The 20,109-nt window shown below is 45.7% G+C and overlaps 1 protein-coding gene across 4 annotated transcripts in view; it reads right to left on the reverse strand.

Annotated features, from left to right (window-relative positions):
- TECPR2 (tectonin beta-propeller repeat containing 2) overlaps nucleotides 1-20,109 on the reverse strand; it is a 53,334-nt gene that overhangs the window by 23,457 nt on the left and 9,768 nt on the right. For all 4 annotated transcript variants that reach the window (XR_014007417.1, XM_081191155.1, XM_081191153.1 and 1 more), the window contains exons 7-16: nucleotides 19,697-20,009; nucleotides 18,208-18,340; nucleotides 15,698-16,180; nucleotides 13,197-14,143; nucleotides 11,940-12,123; nucleotides 10,030-10,203; nucleotides 8,993-9,173; nucleotides 7,758-7,899; nucleotides 3,984-4,224; nucleotides 3,060-3,149 (exon numbers count right to left, since the gene is read on the reverse strand). Coding sequence is in view for 3 of the 4 variants with exons in the window: in XM_081191155.1 (XP_081047281.1) it covers nucleotides 3,060-3,149; nucleotides 3,984-4,224; nucleotides 7,758-7,899; nucleotides 8,993-9,173; nucleotides 10,030-10,203; nucleotides 11,940-12,123; nucleotides 13,197-14,143; nucleotides 15,698-16,180; nucleotides 18,208-18,340; nucleotides 19,697-20,009 (2,888 nt within the window). In the remaining variant the exon portion in view is untranslated. The remainder of the gene's footprint in view (nucleotides 1-3,059; nucleotides 3,150-3,983; nucleotides 4,225-7,757; nucleotides 7,900-8,992; nucleotides 9,174-10,029; nucleotides 10,204-11,939; nucleotides 12,124-13,196; nucleotides 14,144-15,697; nucleotides 16,181-18,207; nucleotides 18,341-19,696; nucleotides 20,010-20,109) is intronic.

Here is a 20,109-nt window from a genome sequence, read left to right on the forward strand (position 1 = left end):
TTGTTCGGTCCCTGCTCCTGCCCACCTAGCAGTTTGAAAGCACATCAAAATGCAAGTAGATAAATAGCTACCATTCCAGTGTGAAGGTAAACAGCGTTTTCGTGCGCTGCTCTGGTTTGCCAGAAGCGGCTTAGTCATGCTGGCCACATGACCCAGAAGCTGTCTGCGGACAAACTCCGGCTCCCTCGGCCTATAGAGTGAGATGAGCGCGCAACCACAGAGTTGTCCGCGACTAGACCTAACGGTCAGGGGTACCTTTACCTTTACCAAATAATAATAATAATAATAATAATAATAATAATAATAATAATGCTTTGCATGCAGGAGATTCCTGGCATCTCCAGGCCAAGCACAGGCCCTCTGCCTGGAACTCAGTGGAGAGGGTCACTGCCATGTTGTGTGACAATAGTGGGCTTGATTGTCTGATTCAGGAGAAGACAATTTCCTATGCTGCTTAATCAGCCAGGAACTCTTGGCATATCATCACTGCCCTCAAATAATCCTAACTCCTGGCTGAAATGAGTTAGGATGGGGAAGAAGTGCCTCTCCACTGATGGTTTAATAATGGCAGTACCCCTCTGGCCCCCACCCTATACATCTGCGGCAGAAGCCCCTGCAACACCTGCAGAAAACTCTTTGGGTCCAGATCTACCGCTGCCTGTATTTCAGCCAGCAATAGCCAGTGCTAATTTCTCAAGCAATGCATTCTGGGCCTGGGCTGGAGGCAGCCTTGGATCCAAAAACTCTTTTGTTCCTGCGAAGAGAACCCGCAATTAGGCTCACTACCTCTGCCAGCTTGAAGCTGCTGTGAATAATCTCACCAATGCTCCCGTTGGTTTCAATAATGGGAGTGATGGAATTAAACACATGCTAATCATCAGGGCTGAAGGAAAAACACCCACGCCACATGCAACACAGCTCCTGCTCTGGCTGGTGCAAGCCAGCGAGGTTTGGGAAGGTGGTGGAACATCCCTCCTGCCCTTCTCTGCTCAGGATTACTCCATCACACGACCAAAAGAACTGTTAACAGTGCAGACAAGGCACCAGCTTAACCACAAAAGGAACACGGCAATGTGAAAATCAAAGATGCAGACATTGTTTGGCTTAAGTGAGCGCAATTAAAACCGTGTGTCTGAAGAAATTTAAAGACTACCTGCAGAAATACTGTAAAATTAATGAATGTTAAAGGGATGTTGGATTGAAAATAAGCGGTATTGGTAAAAGATTAACAAGAATATGTAAATACGGATTGGCAATGGTTGAAAATATATAGTTATAATAGGTTAAGATATTGAGTAAAGATAAATGATAGAGGGTAAGGATTTGCTGAATTAACCATGTGAACTGGAATACAAAAAGGGGTGTGTGAGGAGGTCAGGAAACAAGTAAATGAAATATAAGATATGAAAATATTGATTTCTTTTTAACCTTTTTTTTTACTTTTTATGTATTCTGTATTTGTACTTTTGTATCTCTTTTTCTTTTATTATTGTTATTCCTTTTTATTTTTAATTTTTAATTTTGTAACCTTTTGTTGTCTGTAAAATTTCAATAAATATCATTTTAAAAAAAATAAAACCGTGTGTCTGTGTGTGTGAACCGAAAGTAGACCACACGCTTTTAATGCTTCATTTTTGTTAATTGTTTGTGAACCTTAAATCTTAACTGCCCACGTTAATGATTATTTGTGGGACTAGGTAAGGTGACCTGTGCTCTTTATCCTACTTGTGCCGCAGTGAAGAGCAAAGGCTAAGCCATGGGGTTAGAGTCCATTGTTCAGGTCTGCCCTTCCTTTCTGTCCAGTCAGCAGGCCCACACAGAGGGGGGGCCATATGGGCCACTTGGCCTGGGCCTCCGATTCCAAAGGGGGCCTCGGTCAGCATATTCACAATCGCAGGGGATGCACTGGGGCGAACACAGAGGCGCAAAGGCAGCGGTGGCGGTGGGCAGATTCCCTGCGGCCATGGCTGGCTGGCAGTGCAAGAGAAAGGCTTCCCTGGCGTCCGGGGCGAGGCCTGCGATTGGCTCCGCAGAGGAGTGCAGAACGGGCGCCGGGTGGGTGGAGGCAACCAAGGCTCCAGCAGCCAGCGCGCCGCGAACGTGATGGTGGACCATGTTTTTCATGCTGTTAAAAGTTAGTGAGTTTTTGTTTGAAATCTTGTTTCCAAAAATTAAAACCACACGTATCTTAAAGATAAGTGTGTTGGCTTTCGTATCGCAATGATAAACATAAACCACGATAAGGCGAAGTTGCTTGATTTTTCCTGCACAATTCAAGAATTTGCAGAAAAGAAAGCTAGGAAAGCATTTTTAAATGTAAATACTTAAAATAATCCTTATGTATTTTGAAAAAGCACTATTGCATATCTCTATTTTCCATTTCGTCTTTATATGCAGATATGGTTCAAGCCTTGAAATAAAATTATATGCCAGCATAACTTTTTGTGAAAAATTTTTATATACTTACTTATTTATAAGACTACAGTTATCCCCAGGGTAAAAAAATTATCTACCTGGCCTGGGCCTCTGCCTGGCTCTGCAAGGCCCTGCCAGTCAGCGGCGGACGAAGCCGATTGGGCGCCTGGGGCAGTGCACATGCTCGGCGCCCAGGGGCGGGGCCAGCTGCCCACAGGGTGGGGGGAGCTGGGGCAAGAAGCTCCACAGGCCTCCACGGAGTCGGCCTGCCTCCTTCCGCTCAGCCACACTACAGCTGAGGGGGGGATGGCAGGTGGACCGTTTCGGCCAGTGGAGAGGTGGCGGGTGCCCAAGCAACCACGTCACTCCTAGGAGAGATGCGTGTGGCTCAGGCATGCTGCGGGCTCTGGGGTGAGTGCCGCCCGGCATTTTGTCACACCCCCCCCAGTAGTGACCCCCTGGGACGGCCCGCCCCCCACTGCACCCCCTTCCTCCACCCCCGTGTCCAGTACACATTAATGCCCTTAGAAAAACCTGCCAATATCAATGGATGGAGTATATTGATGCACAGAGCTTGTTATCTTTCGCCGGTGTGTCAGAAAAAGCAGAATAAACTTGCAAGGCAGCCCCGGGACAGACGTTACCTTCTTTTGCTGGAGCTGCGGAAGCCAACGCAAACGCCCATTTTGTGGCCGAAGCAGTGCCGCGAGGCACGACGTTATTCCAATAAGTACCTGGAGAAGGAAGGAGGAATAGTCTTAGCATGGAAACAGCCAGCTTTCTCCCAAACTCTTCTGGTGCTCCTGAGATTCCTGCTTCAGGTTTTTATTCTAAACACCATGGAATTCTCATCTTAGGCCCTTCCCTCCAAGGGAGGTGTGAGAGCGGGCCTTCTCAGGGATGGCCCCCCGTTTGTGGAATGCTCTGTGAGGCACACTTGGCATCACCATCACTATCTGTTTTTAGGTGCCAGGCAGAAACGTCTTTATTTGCTTTTGTAAGTTGCTCTGAGTTCACCTTTCTGAAAAAGAAGTGACTAATATTATTGGTCATATTATTATTTGTAATAATATTCTTCATCACCATCATCATCATCTATGCATTCATCTCTCTCATATAATGAAAATTGCTGTGGATATGGAGTAGAGTTTCCACTCACAGTGATGTTTCCAAAAATATGTATTACTCAGAATATGGTGTCAAATGATCCGCTTCTGCTTTTGCCCACTTTGGAATGGCAGAATTACCAAAGAGGTTGACCACCGTTTCTCACAGAACTTTAGTGTTCGAAGGGGCATTGAAGGTCCTCTAGTCAAACTCTCTGCAATGCAGGAATCATTCGCCCAATGTGGGGTTCAAACCCACAGCCTTGAGATTAAGAGTCTCACACTCTACTGACTGAGCTATCCCATTACAACGCAAGTACATGCTGCCATGGGAGGTTCAGGGAGTCTTCCATTTCTAAGCAGTTGGCATGAATGAAGACACACTTTTGTGCTGCTAAATGTGGACAAACCGCCTGGCTTCGCCTTTTGCAAACAGAAGCCAGCAACCAAAAGCGCGCCTACCTATGAGGTTTCCCTTCGCTACGTGAAACTCGTTCTTCCCCGACGAGATCCAGACGCCGCCGCTGCTGACGGCGAGGAGACTCGGCTGACACTGAAGCGGCTGTGGCCAGAAAGCCGTGCGGAGTTTGTCTGCCACCTTCTCGACGGGGGCCTGAGCTGCTGTGGCTACTGTCTGGGTTGCCTGGATGATGGTCTGGAAAAGGCTGCTCTGGTCAAACACTACATAATCCGTAATGCTTACCTGGGGGGGGGGGGGGATGTATGAAAAGAACCAGGTCAGCGAAACAGAAAGATAAGACTGGATAATAGGCAAAATCCCAATGTATTATCAGTGAGGTTTGTGAGTCTCTCTGATTTCAAGAGGAGAAAAATCCACATTTGAAATCAGTGGGACTTTTAATAAATAATAATAATAATAATAATAATAATAATAATAATAATAATAATAATAATAATAATATATTTATACCCCACCCTCCCCGGCCAGAGCCGGGGTCAGGGCAGCTAACACCAGTAAAATTACAATAAAAACATAATAAGGGGGGGGACGACGACACCAATTTAAAATACAGGTTAGAAATAAAATTCAAAATGTAGCTTCATTTTAAAAGCAGCCCATAGATCAAAACCATAAGGGGAGGGAAACATAAGGGTCAGACTGAGTCCAAACCAAAGGCCACCATCACTTTGTCTGCATTGTGTCCAACAGAAACATAGGAAGCTGCCTACCTAGTGTTCTTCAATATTGGGTTCCTAGATGTTGGTGGACTACAACTCCCATCATCCCTGACCCACTGGGCTCAGCTGGCCGTGGAATATGGGAGTGCTAGTCCAAGAAAATCTGGGGACCCAGGTTGAAGAATGCTGGTCTACACTGACTGGTAATGGCTCTCCAGAGTTTCAGGCGGGGGTCGCTCCCAGCCCTATCTGGAAATGCAGAGGATTAAGCCCGGGACCTTCTACATGCAAAGCATAAAGGTAAAGGTACCCCTGACCATTAGGTCCAGTCCCAGACGACTCGGGGGTTGCGGCGCTCATCTCACTCTATAGGCCGAGGGAGCAGGCATTTGTACACAGACAGACAGGCTAGCAGGACTAAGCCACTTCTGGCGAACCAGAGCAGCGCACGGAAACACCGTTTACCTTCCCACCGGAGTGGTACCTATTTATCTACTTGCACTTGACATGGTTTCGAACTGCTAGGTGGGCAGGAGCAGGGACTAAGCAACGGGAGCTCACCCCATCGCAGGGATTCGAACCGCCGACCTTCTGATCAGTAAGTCCTAGGCTCTGTGGTTTAGACCACAGCGCCCCCCGCATATGATGTACAATTGGGTTATTGCCCTTCCTGAATATTTGCAGTTATTCTGGCTACTGGCAACAAGAAATAGTGAGGACGGGCAGAAGGCAGTTTGTGTAATACTGAATTCTGCTTGCCTCGCTCTTGAAGCTGTTTTTAGTTTTATGCTTTTTAGTTTTATGCTTCGGAACCAGAGAAGTGACAAAGAAACAAGCACTATAGATCTCCAATCTGGAGTGCTGTTAATCAAAAAATTAGGTGGCTCTGAAATATCCTAGCAGAACAATGTGTAGATTAGTGAACTGCAAAGGGGAACCTCAATTCCTTTGGAAGGGTTGGTTGTTACATCAAAGGCAAGCAGCCAAGCTGTTCCTTTTGAGAAAGTATGTGCAAAAACAACGGGGGGGGGGGAGTAGAGAGAAAACCCTACACCTGACAAGAAAATCCGAGTAACAGGGCTGATATTTTGCAAAGGGGAAACAGTTAACATTTGTCTCACTCCACAGCTGGAGATTAGTGAAGGTTTGTGAGAACACTGCGACTAGCAAAAGGAAGGAGCTCAGATACCTCACTTAGCAAGATAAATGTGAGTTTAGTTCTTTATCTCTATTTTTTCTTCAGTGGCTCTAATGGGAACAGGACCAGATAGACTCCTTTATCTTGCGTTTAGGAACTAACCTATAAGAGAAATCATATATAAAGCCATGTCTGTTGGCAGTGCCACACTACAATCTCTGCAAAAACAACTTTAACAGTCATGGCTTTCCCCCCAGAGAATCCTAGGGAACTGTAGTTTGTTGAGGGAGCCAAGAATTGCAATGACACCCTAAAACTGCAGTTCCCAGGGCTGATCGGATGTTTTTTACTTGACTCAATGTTTGTAGTACGTCAATTTCCCAACAACCACATTGAGCAGCTCAACAATAACCGCCTTTAAAATGAGCAAACATTACAATCGCTATAGTCACATCAAAAGCACAACAGCATATAAATAGCACAGAAAACAAATTCGTCATTTAAGTAATACAGTTCTATACAAATTCACAGCGAGTTAAAAATATCAGAAGTGGCTGCTGAGCACCAGCCCTGTGACACCAGAGACACTTTCCCTGGGATGGGGCTTCCTCACCCAGGATGCTTTGGGAAGCCATGAATAAGAGTTCTTTATATGTAGGGTATGGTTGTGACCTTACTGTGAACACCAGGCTCCTGGAGAGGAGATAAACGTAAGGGACCCCTGACCATTAGGTCCAGTCGTGACTGTCTCTGGGGTTGCGGCACTCATCTCGCTTTATTGGCCAAGGGAGCCGGCGTACAGCTTCCGGATCATGTGGCCAGCATGACTAAGCCGCTTCTGGCGAACCAGAGCAGCGCACGGAAACACCGTTTACCTTCCCGCCGGAGCGGTACCTATTTACCTACTTGCACTTTGACGTGCTTTTGAGCTGCTAGGTTGGCAGGAGGAGGGACCGAGCAACGGGAGCTCACCCCGTCGCGGGGATTTGAACCGCCGACCTTCTGATCGGCAAGTCCTCGGCTCTGTGGTTTAACCCACAGCGCCACCTACGTCCCGGGTGGAGAGGAGATAGAGGCTGCTTACTTTTGAGTAAACACAGCTAGGCTGGAGCTGGAAAGGTGGGGAAAGTTCAGCATCCATGCAGAACTAAGAGGGAGAGCAGCTTACTTTTGAGTAAACACAGCTAGGCTGGAGCTGGAAAGGTGAGGAAAGCTCCATGTAGAACTAAGAAGGAAAGGGTGTTTTCTTCCCATGGGAACTGGCGGGAGTGGGGAGAGGGATGCCATTGTCTCCCTCATGCGCTGCCCTTCTCTCGGCTCCCTTTTCCAGCTGCCCAGCTGACTGGGCGCCTCCACAGGTGCACCCCGTGCAGAGCCCGCACACCTCATCTGTGCCTCCCTGCCTGGGGCTGAGGCTTGGGGGGGGAGGCGCCTTGCACCTTTCCGGGCCAGCCAGCTGATTGGGCGTCGGGCAAAGCAGGGTGATTGAGATGAAGATCCATCACACGACCTACGAGTCAATACGTTGGACATACATGGCATAGTGTGTCATCTGAACCCAGGCTTGTGGTTTTGTTTCCTGCAAACATACCATGAGCTGTAAATCAAGAACAAGCCATGGTTACACCTCGTGGCTTGTCTGCAGTGGGGCGTACCAAGAGCATGGGTTTGAACGACTGGCTAAGCCAAACTACGGTTCAACGAACAGCACTGTGACAGGAGGGGGGAGCAGCAGGACCGGAGGAGGATCAAAGTGTCCACAATCTCTTCTCATGCTTGGCTTAAGCGTGATATGCAAACCGGACCAGCATCTGATCAGTAGTGGCTCTCCAAGGTCTCGTGCAAAGGCTTTTCTCAGATCCGAGATCCTTTAGGTCATATTGCATCAGGGACCTTACACGTGCAAAGCACGTATTTTGCCCTCTGCATTTACTGAAAGTAGAAGAAGGAATGCCTACTTGCCACCAGTGGTTATCATCCCCTTGTGGTTTCTTGGAAACAACACCCGTTCTGAACCACAGATTGCCATGGATGTCTAAAACCCATATGGTCTGCTGGTCTCCAAGAGTCACACACACCGGCTCTAGAGCTTGCATTTCACTGCAAAAATGAACAAAAGTCACAACACATTTGCACACAAGTGTTTCCACCCTCCCCAAATATACAGCCCGTACCATGCCCTGCCAATTTTTCTGATTTACTTATTTACAGCTCCGTGAATTGAAGCTAAGACGGTTCAGTAGAATGCTATTGTTTTAGCCTTGCACACAACTCTCTCTCTCTATACCGTATTCTTCGCTCTATAAGAAGCACCAGACCACAAGACGCACCTAGTTTTTGGAGAAGGAAAACAAGAAAAAAAATATTCTGAATCCCAGAAGCCAGAACAGCAAGAGGGATCGCTGCACAGTGAAAGCAGCGATCCCTCTTGCTGTTCTGGCTTCTGGGATAGCTGCGCAGCCTGCATTCGCTCCATAAGATGCACACACATTTCCCCTTACTTTTTAGGAGGGAAAAAGTGAGTCTTATAGAGCAAAAAATACGGTATATATATGTATGGCTCAGGTTGCAGCATATTGTGTGGGTCGTGGTAAGAGATCGCAGAAACTGCCAAGGCTATCTGTTGGAAGCGTGGATCCGAGGGAAGGCATTCAGAGGAGATCGTACTGAGGAAGGAGTTGGAAAATTTCCAGAACTCAGAGAACTCTATCAGTTGCAGAACTTTGCAAACAACTGAACTGTATGCTGGAGTTGGCCTTGTAAAGACACTCCGCTAAATGGCTGTTTTCTGTGGTGAGCTTAATCGCTTGGCTGAGCTTCCATAGTGCATACACCACCCAACACCTCAAAACGCACAGCCCTGCGTCTAAGAAGGTAAATCAAAGAAACTTTTAGTACTCGTTGGAACATGACCACATGAATGCACAGCTGTTATCAAATTGTGCAATATTAAATGCCAGCTGATACAACTTCCTCGTGCTGCTTCCACAAATGGGCTGCTTTTAAGCCTCTTGTACAGTTTCAGAACAGAGCGCAATGTAACGCGAGGTCAATGAAACCTGCTGCCCCGATTAGGAAACTGGCCTCGCGTGATGCAATGCTCCCCTCGAAAGATGTGTAAATCCAAACTAAGGTGTTGCAAGATCAGGGAACAACTATTACAGAACATACCTGCTGATTAAACACGGCTTACCTGATGACATCGCATTTCCACTGCTCCCCTTCAGGGCAGAAGCTGCTTACGCCCTCGCGGTACAGAAGCGCACGATGCTCAGTTAATGCCCAGACAACATTATTTCTGGCTGTGACCTGCGAGAGCGGATAGGGACAGTCCACTTTTACTGCTCTGGCACAGGGACGATCCACACTCAGGCCTTCAAGTAAAATATAGAGTAGAAATAAATTGCATTAACCCACTTGTTATGCTTACGGTGCTCACCTTCAGGGTTCATAAATTATCTTCTTGTGGTTATTATGGCCATGCTTTAAGCTCACAGTGTGCTCTCTTAGCACATTCCTTTCCGGGAACGGCCTGTGGTGTTTTCTTCCTGGTCAGAAATTACTGCTCTTATCAATTTCATTCTGAAAAAAGCCTTGATATCTGTGGATGTTCGCACCCTCTTAAATCATATTCCTGTGGGCAACAAAAGTGGGTTCTGCAAGCCTCTACAGTGCCTAAGAGACTTCTGCTGTAAAATGTCTATCTCACACTTTTTACGTATGAATGCATGACTCACAATCATCCCTTTCTTTTAGATACCTCTTTAGACATTTGGACTTCCTATATGAATGTATACATTTAAATCAGGGCTGATAGAATATTCTTATTGTTAATGCCAGCAGGTAATGAAGTTTTAAAATAAATAAATAAATAAATAAATAAATAAATAGATAGATAAATAAATATTACTGATCTGTTTGTTTCTCCCTTACTTATTTGCTTGTGTGACATTTACCAATTTAAAAAAATGTGTGTTTTTTTTAAAATCTACTTTTATCTGTGTCCTCCGATAACACTGCTTTCAATAACTTGAGTCATGATTTGCCTTGGCAAGGGGAGGGGGTGAAGGAGGATGGGAAATGGCAGGGAAAATGTCTGCTTTACTTCGTCACAACCTTGAGAAGTTTCCAAAGAACCAGAGGGTTCTCCCAAAATGCACTTTTTTGGGGGGGGTGGAGGGGGAAACACCACCACCCTAGAAGAAGCAAAAAAGCAAGTAACTGAGGTACCTGTCTGCAGGTACAGATCGCCGTTTGTTCGGATAATCCAGGCAGTGTCATCACTCAAAGATACAAACGCTGTCTCAGGCAAAGCTTCGTACCAGTGACGCTTTCCTTTAATAGTCACTTTTCCACAGGCAAAGGCTTTATTGGTTTTGTGCTCAACCTTCCAGAGAAGAGTCCCTGAGGAAGGAGCCTCACATTAGTCAGATAAATCATGTTTAGCGCAAGGGAACACCTCTGGACCTTCTTAGGCGCTCCAATTTTATTTGTTAGTTACAGGCATTTTAAAGCTTGAAAGATCTACTTCCATGGAATATATATACATATATACAGTGGTACCTCAGTTTAAGAATAGCCCTGTTTATGATCTATTCGGTATACAAACTCTGCAAAACAGGAAGTAGTGTTCCGGTTAGTGAACTTTACCTCGGTCTACAAACAGAAGCCGAACAGTGGAAGGGCAACGGTGGCAGAAGGCCTAATTAGGGAAAGCGCACCTCAGTTTCAGAACGACTTTGGTTTAAGAACGGACTTCCGGAACAGATTAAGTTCGTAAACTGAGGTTCCACTTTATATATATAGGACCCCTGGATGGTTAAGTCCAGTCAAAAGCAAATATCAGGCTGAGGGAGCCGGCATTTGTCCACAGACAGCTTTCCGGGTCATGTGGCCAGCATGACTAAACAGCTTCTGGCGCAACAGAACACTGTGACGGAAACCAAAGTGCACAGAAACACTGTTTACCTTCCCGCCATAGTGGTACCTATTTTTCTACTTGCACTGGTGTGCTTTTGAACTGCTAGGTTGGCAGGAGCTGGGACAGAGCAATGGGAGCTCACCGCAATGACATACCGGCAAAAAGCATTTTTATGGACAGCAGAGCCACAGAAGTTGCTTGCAAGGTTTCCCTTTAAGCAGGGCCCAAAGGCCTTCACAGCTGTAGTTCACAGGACCAGCTACTGAAGATGTGCCTGTATAACTCTATGTCTTGCGTTACTGGAATAATTCCATTATCCACCCTGTGGATGCAAAATGTTTTGCTGGAAATGTCCCCCAAAGGTCTTAAACCCATTTGAAGGCACACTGCTTTTAGTACTTGGACCATTATCGTATTATTTTACAATTGTTTGAGATGCACTAGGTTTTTATTTGAACTGAGAGCTGCCTGGTAAGCCCTGGTAAAAAAATAAAATAAGCCAGCATTGCCCCCTGTAGCATTATACTGCATGCTGCTAAAATTCCAAAGACATTGAACAGAATTGTCACAGAAAATCAGGCACAGCTTAAGGGGCAGGTAGGAGAGTCAGAACATACAATCAGGAGAACTGATATAACGCTTTTTCGAGACTACACTTCAGGCTGGGTGCGCATGGAGGGGGCTTGTCTGATCGTTCTCCTCCTGGCAAAAATCACCCCTCCACACAAGAGTACTAGTCTGCCAGGGGAAGGTTATATTTCAACCCAACAGGTTTCTTATCACCGAAACATGTAACCTAACCAGTCCATTTGCAGCCTATGGTGGAACACAGGGAAGCTTGACTGCTTTTCTACAACAGGCAACCAGACGCCCTCAGCCTATTGTTTTCAGTACTAACGCAACAGACTATTAACCCCAGCTCCAAACGTAGTTCTGGACTCTAGAAGTATGCACCAGAAATGCACTGGTTTTGCTACCGAGATCTGTAAATTGCTCATAATCATTTCAAGGGTCGTGCATGGACCTTGTCTGCGGTAAGAATGATCTCTGTATATAAGAAAAGGCAAATAAAGTTTAATCAAACAGAGGGCAGCTGCAACGAGGCTCTTGCAGCAGAGTTGCAGAAGCCATTATCCCCCCCCCCCACCAAACCAAGTACAGCAGGCAAAATGATGATGGTGATGATGATGATGATGAAAAGAATGGCAGGCTAACCAACCTGAAGGAGAGACTGCCACCTGCTGGACATTATCTTCAAACTTCTGCCAGCGTAGACCAGCACTAGGTAAAGCACTGCAGTACAGGCCGCCTTTGTAGTCCAGGCACCAGATGTATTTTTCAGAGACAACCAGGCTCAGTATTCCATAGCCAGGACCTGCGTAGCCCATCCAGCTTTCTGCAAACTAAAGACTGGAGAGTTAGAATGCAGGTGAGGTATCTTTATTGGTGCGAGAAATCGGACAAATTTTGACATTACGAAAAGGGGGGGGAGTGCATTCATTGTATCTTCTTGAAATGCTCCATTAATAAAGGATCATTTGATTTCTGCAAGACAGACATTAAACAACGCAGTCTCTAGAAATTTATTTAGTTATATCCAATGTGAGTTTTCTCAGCTTTATCACCCACCCTGGTAACTGTTTTGATAGTTATGGCGGGATTTCTAGACCCAGGAAAACACCATTAATCCCTAGACATTGGAATGATGGCTCCTAGATGTGGATCCAAAAGTACGTTTCTTATGCTGACCAGAGGCAGGTAAAGTCTGATAGGGTATGGATGCTCTGTGCTGAAGCTTCAAGAATAAATTGGCTTGGTGTAATAAATTTAAGTGCCAGAAATAAAGGGGTAGTCACTCTTTGCTACACTGCAACCGTCTTCTCCTTCATAACAAACGCCTCCAGTGTCCCATGGCTCTCTTCCTACTTCCGTAAACCAAACAAAAGCATATTTGCAGTTTCTAGTTGTTGAAACCTGTTTGTTTTTTTAAGCTTCTGGAAAGCCAGTATTCTAGAAAGTCAGCTTGTGGCATTGGCTCATAAGAGACTGGCCCCAATATCCTAAACACTGTGCTTCATTTTAAAGATGTAATAAAATAGGGACTGGGTTGAGAGGAAACACACGTGGAGTGCAAGATGGCTTTCCTGCTTCTCCCCCCCCCCCCCCCGCTGCCTGAATCCACTTGTGGGGATTGCAGGGAACATTGTGGTTTGGAGAGCTGCAGCAGAAGTGAGAGAAATCAATGGGGAAATGGCTGGTGGGGCCGCAAGGACCTTCCACTCACGCTGGGGAGCCTCTAGGGCAGGCATAGGCAAACTCCGGCCCTCCAGATGTTTGGGACTACAATTCCCATCATCCCTAGCTAACAGGACCAGCGGCCAGGGATTATGGGAACTGTAGTCTCAAACATCTGGAGGGCCGGAGTTTGCCTATGCCTGCTCTAGGGTGTGATGCAAGTTTGTATTCAAGCGCATACCTGATCCGACTTTAAAAGCGCTCCTTCATCTAAGCTGGTTCTGACTTTTTCCTGGGGTGGGAGGCAGCCGCCCATTTCTGTCACACTAGTCTCAGAGGATGAGTAAGGCAAACCGTGCCTGTAGATATCCTCTTCATCACTCGATGCCGATCTCTCAGCTGCTGCATCGGAGGTGTTGGTTATCCATTCACTGGCAGCGCTAGCGTTTGGGTTAGCCATCAGTGGCTCCCTGAAATCCTGCCCGGGTAATGCACTCTCTTGAAGACAGCTCTCCTCTTTAAAAGGGGCAGGAAGGGGACTGGTGGGGACTGGGTCCGTTAGAGGTAGCTGCTGCTTCTGTTCCGTGTGGGTCTCAACTCCCGCCTCCTGACCAGATGAGTCCTCAGCACTAAGGCTGGCTTTCACATCTCCAGACATCCCTTTCTCAGGGTTTGTCTCTTCAAGAGAATCTAAAACACCTAACTTAGCTAAAGTGCCTTCTGTTTTATGCAGGATAGAACAACGCTCTTCATCCTGGGCTGGCGGTTTTGAGACGATTTCGTTTTGTTCAGACGTAGGGCTCCAATTACATTCAGCGCCATCGCTAACCACTTTATCTTCTGCGAGAAGCAAGGGGGAAGCGGAAGCCAAGGAGCTCCTAGCGGGAGATGTGCCCACTTCGCTCTCGCCGTTGGAACATTTCAGGACTTCTGGCGTGTCGTCGTCCTCTGGCGTCAGAGCAGCTACCGACTCCGGCGACTGAAGGACGCTGAATGTTTCAGAACCATTTTCCTCCTGCAGCACATTTTGGGATTCAATACAGAATACACTTTCCTGGTCTTCAGAACTGCCCATGAGGCTAGATTCAATAGAGAAAGAGTCCACGTTTACAGAGTGAGGGCTGTCAGCAAAGTCTCGACGTTCACAGGATGGTGTGCTTTCCAGAGAGCTGAGGTATCTCGAATTTTCTAAGCTCACACATAGTCGGGAAAGGTGGGAGAGGGAAATAGGTAAGCCGAGGGGCAGAGAGGAGGAAAGGGAGAAAAGAAGCTTGTTAATTAAGGGAATGCCATTCTAGGGCATCTGTTTGAAGCTCCTGAATTTGACCGACCAGGAATACATTGGCAGGCCAAACTACCTACTTCAGCAGTGCAGAACTTGCCACCAAAGCAGAACATCAACGCAATCTTAACTGTTGTGTTGTAGTAGCCAAGGGACTGAGCTGTGATTCAGGAAGTTTCTGGTTTGAATGTCACCTCTACCCCACTGCTGTCAAAGAGGAAATCCTCTCTCTCAGCCTCTGTCCCCACTCTCCAATAGGGAGAAGTAACACTGATTTATACTGCAGGGTTATTTTAAGTATTACAAAACTCTGAATGCACTAAACCAGGGACGTCCAACTCCCAAGAGCTGCGATCTACTCCCGGAAAAAAATTACAAAGCTGTTGAGCTTTTTTTACGGGGGACAGCAAATAGTTCTGCCACGGGGGGACGGGACACAGGCGCGACAAACATCAAAATAGTAGTAGTAGTAGTCCCACCAGCAGTAATGCCGTCTTCCATTCTTGAAATCATGCGTGAATAAAGGACAGAATGAGGGGGCAGGGGCGGGTGCTCCTTCCCACCCCCTGCGGAGGAAAAAGAGCCCGCGATCAACCGCGATAAAACAGGGATTGACCTGTCGATCACGGTCGATCGGTTGTACATCCCTGCTCTAAACTGCTTATCATCTTCAAACAGCAGTGAAACCATGATGGGGAGTGGGGTTATTGGTTTGTGTTTTTTTTGTTCCCGTTTTAATAATAATAATAATAATAATAATAATAATAATAATAATAATAATAATAATAAATTTTATTTAAACCCTGCCCTCCCCGGCCAGAATCAGCTCAGGGCAGCTAACACCAATAAAATCACAGTAAAAACATAATTGGTGGGGGGGGACTATTGGACTATTTAAAATACAGGTTAAAATGCAATTTAAAATGCAGCCTCATTTTAAAAGTAGCCGATAAATTATTATGCATTTTGTGTTTTTTTATACAGTGGTGCCCCGCAAGACGAATGCCTCGCAAGACGGAAAACTCGCTAGACGAAAGAGTTTTCCGTTTTGGAGGTGCTTCGCAAAACGAATTTCCTATGGGTTTGCTTCGCAAGACGAAAATGTCTTGTGAGTTCCTGCTGGTTTTTTTCCCCTCCCCCCTTTTTCTAAGCCGCTAAGCCGCTTATCAGCTGATCCGATAAGCTGATAAGCCGCTAAAAGCCGCTAATAGCGCTAATCCGCTAATCCGTCAATGGGCTTGCTTCGCAAGACAAAAAATACCGCTAGACGAAGAGAATCACAGAACGGATTCTTTTCGTCTTGCGAGGCACCACTGTATTGCATTTTTTTGTTGTGAACTGCCCTGAGATCTATGAAAGGCGGTATACAAATCTGTCTGCTCAGAGTACTGGACCTTACGATAAAGGGTGGGTAAGAAACCCACCAGCAAGCAAAAATTAAAAAAAAAATTTTTTTTTACCAGATCTTTTCTTTTTCTTCTTCTTCACTTTGATTGGCTTGACGACCAGCTCCTGGTTGAAGTCTTCGGAGCTGATCGCACTGAACCGCTGCGAAGAAAGCAGACCTTCTTTCTGGACTTGGACTGAGGCCTGTTCTCCACTGGTCACAAAACTGCAGCCGCTGCCCACAGAGCTGACCGAAGTGCTCCTGCTCCTGGGCTCACTGGCCACTGAGTAGCCCCGCCTTCGCGGGTCGGTGCTCAAGTCCCCGAACCCGTTGAAGCTCTGGGAACGGATCCTCTCCGTGAGCAGGGCCACTTCCAGGTCTGCTCTGGCGACAGAGCCATTCCTGTCACCAGGCGTTTGGGACGAAGGGAAGCTGTTCCGCGTTTGGCTTGCTTCTGGACAAGGTTCGGACGACACAGATGCCACAGCAACAGAGTACGGGCTCTGTAACTTGGGGCTCGTATCGGATAGTGGGCTCATTGATTTTCCATTCCTATCTGAAATTGGAGCACAAAGAATGATATAATAATAATAATAATAATAATAATAATAATAATAATAAATTTATACCCCACCTATCTGGCTGGGTTTCCCCAGCCACTCTGGGTGGCTTCCAACCGAACATTAAAAACAATACAGAATCAGACATTAAAAACGTCCCGAAACAGGCTCGCCTTCAGTTGTCTTTTAAAAGCAAAATAGTTGTTTATTGCAGTTTCCAAACAAGCCAACTTAAAATCGCAGTTTATGAAGCTGGTTTGTTCAGCTAACCAGAGTTTGTTTTAAACCATGATCCCTGGTTTGAAAGTAATATTAAGTCAGGATTATTTGAAATTAGAACTGAACATTCCCTCCCAGCATTGCAGGAGGACTAAGAGAAGCATGCGAGTCTGAGGGTAAACTTTGGGCTAGTTCTAGCTTGTGAACACTGTACTAAATTATAGTTTAGTGTTATGTGAGAATGCAGCCAGTCTATCTCTCAGCTACGTATTCTAAGGAAGAACAACAAAAAATCAGTGCTGTTTTGAAATTAGTAGTTGAGATCAGTGCAGTTTTCAAAGCTTCAGCCTAGCAACTTGACTCAAAATGTATCCAAGCAGAAGGCAATCTGCTTCTTGGTCTCAGGAAACATCATGCAAAATCTGGTTATGATATCTTTAGAGTTGTCTGAATGCAAAGAGAACGAACGACTTTCCAAAATATATAGCAGATTGCTAGGTGACGGACAGCAGAAGGCTAATGTCTTCATGTGTTGCTTGCAAATTTCACAGACACATCTGACTGGAAATAGAAATGGTTGACCAGATTTGGTCCAATCAAGGGGTTTGCAAAACAGCAAAATAAAAATATGCTTTTCTGCATGTGTTTTCCAAGATAAATTTGACAATAACAACAAACAAACTGTTGAAGTAAAGTGATACCACTGAAACTCATCTCATTAAAAGGCTGCAATTCAACAAAAAATATCAGGAAAATTCAAATCATTTCTTTAAAAGCTGTGTCTTATTGTGTCCTGAAAATCATTCTAAGCAAGCCAGAATTTATTGTGATGCATTGGTACAGACTTGCATGCAGTAAACAAAGCCACATTCATATTAGGGCAAGGCTGGTTTGTTTGTTTTGCTTCAATGGGAGCTTTGCACATTTGTCAAGAGACATCTGGCTGCTGAGAAAGGCATGCAAGAGGTGGCCTGCGTTCGTGGCTCCCAAATGTATCCTGGCATGTTGCTCTGGGTTAATTAGGATAGCATCTTGTCCTACAGTGACATTTTACCAGCGAGATAGTCCCAACATTTGTCCCCGAACACCTTGGTCATAGCCTTCCAATAGGTAATCTGCTACTAGACAGGGCAGCCCAAAATAAAACCAATAGCCCTATTCTCCAATGATTTATCCAGCCCATTCTAATGACAAGAACAAGAGGAAGTAGAATCTGTAGGCTGAGTGACCCGATAAGAGTCTTAATCTCTTAAAGAGAGCCAGTGTGGTGTAGTGGTTAAGAGCGGTAGTCTCGTAATCTGGGGAACCGGGTTCGCGTCTCCGCTCCTCCACTTGCAGCTGCTGGGTGACCTTTGGGCCAGTCACACTTTTCTGAAGTCTCTCAGCCCCACTCACCTCACAGAGTGTTTGTTGTGGGGGAGGAAGGGAAAGGAGAATGTTAGACTCCTGAAGGGGAGTGAAAGGCGGGATATCAAATCCAAACTCTTCTTCTTCTTAAATCTGCTCCCTATTGCTAGCCTTCGCCCAAGGGAGTCCATTATCAAAAAGGCATTTCCACTCTGCAAGTGATGGTCTCCGATTTCTACTGATCCCGACCCTGAGGTGTAGCCGCCCCCTTCACCTCCCCACACATAACTCCATGCCATTCCAGAAACTCCACCAATCTCCAGGAGTAACTTGGAGGGCCGAAAAGGGCAGTGGCAGCAAAGCACACACAGCTCCGTGGAATAAAACAATCATCTATGCATTAACATAATCTTTTTTAAAAAATTGCTATAAGCTTAGTATGCTAATGTATGCAAACCTATTGAGACCAATCCTTCTGGTCTGCTTGAGATCCTAATGATATCTCTGTCTCCCTTTAAGAGAAAAATCTCAGTTTCTGTGCAGGATACAGACACAATATCGCCAGATCCTTCCAAACTTCCAATCAGGGTCTGTGAAAGGAAGAGAAGTTAAAGATGAGCAACGAATGTGCCAGGAAGCGTTTTAGGACGCAAGCAACACTTCAGAGGCCTGATTTTATTTTTGGCAAGCAATATTATACAGTCAAATCAAGGAGCAAAACAGCAGTCCTAAAAGAAAGGAAGCGCGAATGCAGGCTTGGGGAGAGCATGACTCATGTAAAGCTTGGCTAAGAACAGAAATGGGCTATAAATGTTTTATAAACGTAGCTCTGTTTGTGATAATTCACTCCTGGCTTAAGAAATGTAGCTTCAGACCCCAATCATAGACACTTCCAAGTCCCAAAGAAGCAAAAGATTGGCAGAAGCTCTTAAAGGACTTGGTTGAGATAAAGGGAAAGGGTAACTTGTATAAACTCAACTAATTTGCATGACCTATTTGGAATTCACTGTCAATGGTCTTTATAGCCAAGTGCAAAATGATTCCCATTAATAGCAGGCTAGGGTGGCTGAACGTGTCATCAGCTTGGAAGAGAAACGGGACTGCTAAATGTGCAAGTTTGCAAATTAAACAAACAAACAAAACTAAGAGCTCAAAATGGAAGGAGGGGGGCCTGTGAAGGTCCAGGATTTACTGAACGTTGAAGAAAAGGAACTGGAAATGGAAGGGAGTGAGGAAAGGAGAGGGAACTGACCTGCTCAACCCTTTAACAGCTTATAAGAAGATGGGGTGGGGGTTTAAAAATCAGCAACTTTTCCCTGCATTATACGAGGATTTTTCTAGGAAGGAATAGACATTTTCACCCTGCCTACAGCATCCTGCCACGCCACTCAAAATGCTCATGTTCAAGGCTACCTGTCAGCTCCAGACCTGAGCCCTCGTACACAGAACACTAAGGAAAAAGAGGGGAAAGTATTGGGATGCTTCCAGATTTCATCTCAGGCAACCAACAGGCCACCCCATTTGAATTGACAGTGCGTCTCAGAGCATACCCCAGAATTCCTCTGCAGTGTGCAGTGGCTCCATGGCAGGTGAGTTAATATGAAGTGTCACTGCTTTATCATAAGCAATTCTATGTCTAGAAAGCATGTTGAGATAGGAACAAAGGAAGTTGATCTGTACAAAGTCAGACCCACCAGCCCATCTAACTCAATACTGTCTACTCTGACTGGCAGTGGTTTTCCAGGGTGTCAGGCAGAAAGTCCTTCCCATCACCTGCTACTAAACCCTTTGAACTGGAGATGCCAGGGATTAATTAAACCTGTGCCCTATTTGTGCAGATCAGATAGTTTTAACAGACCTCTAAATATCAATGTAATTTAACTGTTCCAGATTAAAGGCCACGCACGCCCAGCTTAAAATGCTACTGCTCTCTTGGTTTGACTCACCTGGTTTACTGTATCTATTAAATAGATGCTATATTCATTCCAGCTCAGCACCCATCCTTCCTGGAAGAAGCAGGAAATGAGTCCAAGTTGCCTGTCTGGGAAATTGCAGCTGCTGTTGCTTAAGGGCTCCAGTCGGGGATATAATTCAAAAGGCTTCATTCCAACAGGAAATACATCTTTCAAAATAAACGTGGCCTGAACAGTCCCATGAACATCTGATTTCCAAAGGCGGATCCCAGGCCTTGCAGCAAACAGGGTCAGGTCACTTTGCTTGCACAGCCCAGGTACAAAACATGCTCCAAGTTTGCCAGTACTAAAAATGTAAAAGCAGAAGAATGATCAAACCACATGGTTATTATACTCAGAGGTGGGGAATGGTGGGACTGGGAAGATTAACAATGCTAAAACTCTTT

Source organism: Podarcis bocagei, assembly GCF_964188305.1.
Source record: "Podarcis bocagei genome assembly, chromosome: 1".
Lineage (NCBI taxonomy): Eukaryota > Metazoa > Chordata > Lepidosauria > Squamata > Lacertidae > Podarcis > Podarcis bocagei.